Source organism: Opisthorchis viverrini, assembly GCF_000715545.1.
Source record: "Opisthorchis viverrini unplaced genomic scaffold scaffold6284, whole genome shotgun sequence".
Taxonomy (NCBI): domain Eukaryota; kingdom Metazoa; phylum Platyhelminthes; class Trematoda; order Opisthorchiida; family Opisthorchiidae; genus Opisthorchis; species Opisthorchis viverrini.
The window spans coordinates 1,139-3,196 of NW_008753359.1; the positions used below are offsets into that span (position 1 = coordinate 1,139).

General features: G+C 45.1%; 1 protein-coding gene across 1 annotated transcript; it reads right to left on the reverse strand.

Annotated features, from left to right (window-relative positions):
* Positions 1 to 248: 248 nt before the first annotated feature.
* T265_12177 (hypothetical protein) lies at positions 249 to 575 on the reverse strand (the record flags this gene model as incomplete). Its single annotated transcript, XM_009179262.1, has 1 exon — positions 249 to 575. One exon carries the CDS (start codon positions 573 to 575, stop codon positions 249 to 251), a length of 327 nt encoding a protein of 108 aa, XP_009177526.1.
* Between the last annotated feature and the right edge of the window lie 1,483 nt (positions 576 to 2,058).

Sequence of the window (2,058 nt, forward strand, 5' to 3'; positions counted from 1 at the left end):
CCTATCACTGAAGTCACGTTTTTCACTTCATTCATGAGTGTACCTAGAAGATTGGGTCATTTTTACGTATTTGAAGTAGGTCAACCAATTTCCTACGGAATAAACGACAGAGATTTTGAATCGCTCATTGTGGGAAGCAGTACCCATTCTGAACTATAATCGATGGTTAGTTGTGCGCCATTCTGCACACATTCCACCAGAATCCAACTACTATAGCCTGGTTGCGGCCGAATTTTACCTGGTCCATGTTAATCTACGGACAATGATGTTGCGTTTCGTGTCTCGCTACCTGAGGCAGTTTCAATGCACATGTATCCTCTGAGTGAACTGCCACGTTGAGTTGAACTCAGTTGTGACATTGCGGAAGGAAATATGGGATTGAGTGCGTGGACCATTTTGTTTGGTAAGAACAATTTTTTCAAAGCCTTACGACCAGATCCAGCGGCGGTCATGTGACGTACAGGGACGCATGAATCGACGCTTCCAGAAATAACAAGTTTGACGAATGTGGTAACCTGAACCAGCGCTTTGTCACAACGCTCAAGGTCAACAGCGTGCCACCGCTTGTGCCTCATTGATTTTGTCATCGCACACATTTTCCCGACGGACTCGAATTCGGGGGAAATAGTGAAACCGAAGTATGCTTGTTTGTGGGAACTGATGAGCCTAGGCTCATTCACGTGTGCGTGAATGTGTAGCAAGTTGAACTTTGTGAGGATCCCTGACACAAGCCCTCACTGTTCCGATTTGACTGTTTAGTGAAGACTAGGACATTTCGAGCCTACAAGTTCTCACAGTCGAATAACCGCTTTATTGTTCTTTCTGTTTTTCATTATTCTCATTTTACGCACTTTTTGATCTAGCTGGTAACCGGTTTTAGTGTGTAGGCTGAAATCTTCCATTAAAATTTCGAGATGTTGTGCATGCACTTCATTATGGCCTTAGGTGGCCATTTCTCCGCATCCATTAGATATATGTTTATATTTTTGGTAAATGCGGTGATACATTTCACAAAAAAAACAAACTACTCTGTTCGGTGGAATTCATTGGACAATCGCACTTTTCGTCCATCCACCAGCTAAGCAAAAGCTCCGAAGCATGCAGAGGAATAGGAAACGCGGTCTTAGGTTGTCCGAGTTGAAACGCGACTGTGTTTGGTTGTCAATACACGTAGAATCATTAGCAAAGACAGCGGTGGATTGTTGAAATCCGATCAAAGTTCGCAAAAACCTTCTAACGCAACTATACTAAAACACTAGCATTCCACAGAATGGGATGGAAATTGCAGGCGACGTTCGATAGAGAATAGCACGCGAATCGAACTAGAAGAACTATGCCTTTGGCTGGATCCATGTAGGTTTCCCTTGAGAACAAAAGACCCCCCCAGTCGACACCTAACAGAGATTTAGCTGGTTCACACACTAGCCGCCGTATACCTGGAACAACCTCGTAACCTAGCCACTTGACCTGTCGAAGTTTTCGTACCAAAAGTGAAACGCTGCACAGCAATAAGTCTGACGATTGTTACCTAATCATTCAGGGTACCAATCTACCGGTTTTCATCAAGTTCGCGCTGTTATTTCGGATTGTCCTGAGTTCATCGGTTACGTTTCAAGAAATCCCAGGATCTGGANGGAGTGGAAACGGACAGATTTTCGTCATTGTTAACATTGTTTTTCACGCATATAACAATGTGAAAGTCCACGACCATCTGGTCCGTGAGGTTAACTGGTTTTCGGTGGAAAACGGATCCATTCATGTTCGGCGAGAACGTAGTGAATGGTGGAACGGAATGGATCAGCGCTTGGATTTGTTCCATAAACAACGTGTTACCACTATTTTACCAGCGCACGTTGGACGCGTTTGAATTCTCACGTCCGAACGGGCGGACGTGTTAACGCTTCAACGATGGGATTGGTGTGGCCGACGCATCATCGATCTCACGGCCCGGTAGTTTTCCCTTGTTTTGACGATCGACATGCCCGCCTGCACGGAAGTTCCAATCACTTGGCGGTCCTCATGTCACGTACTCGGATTTGAAACCCCGACACTTCAATA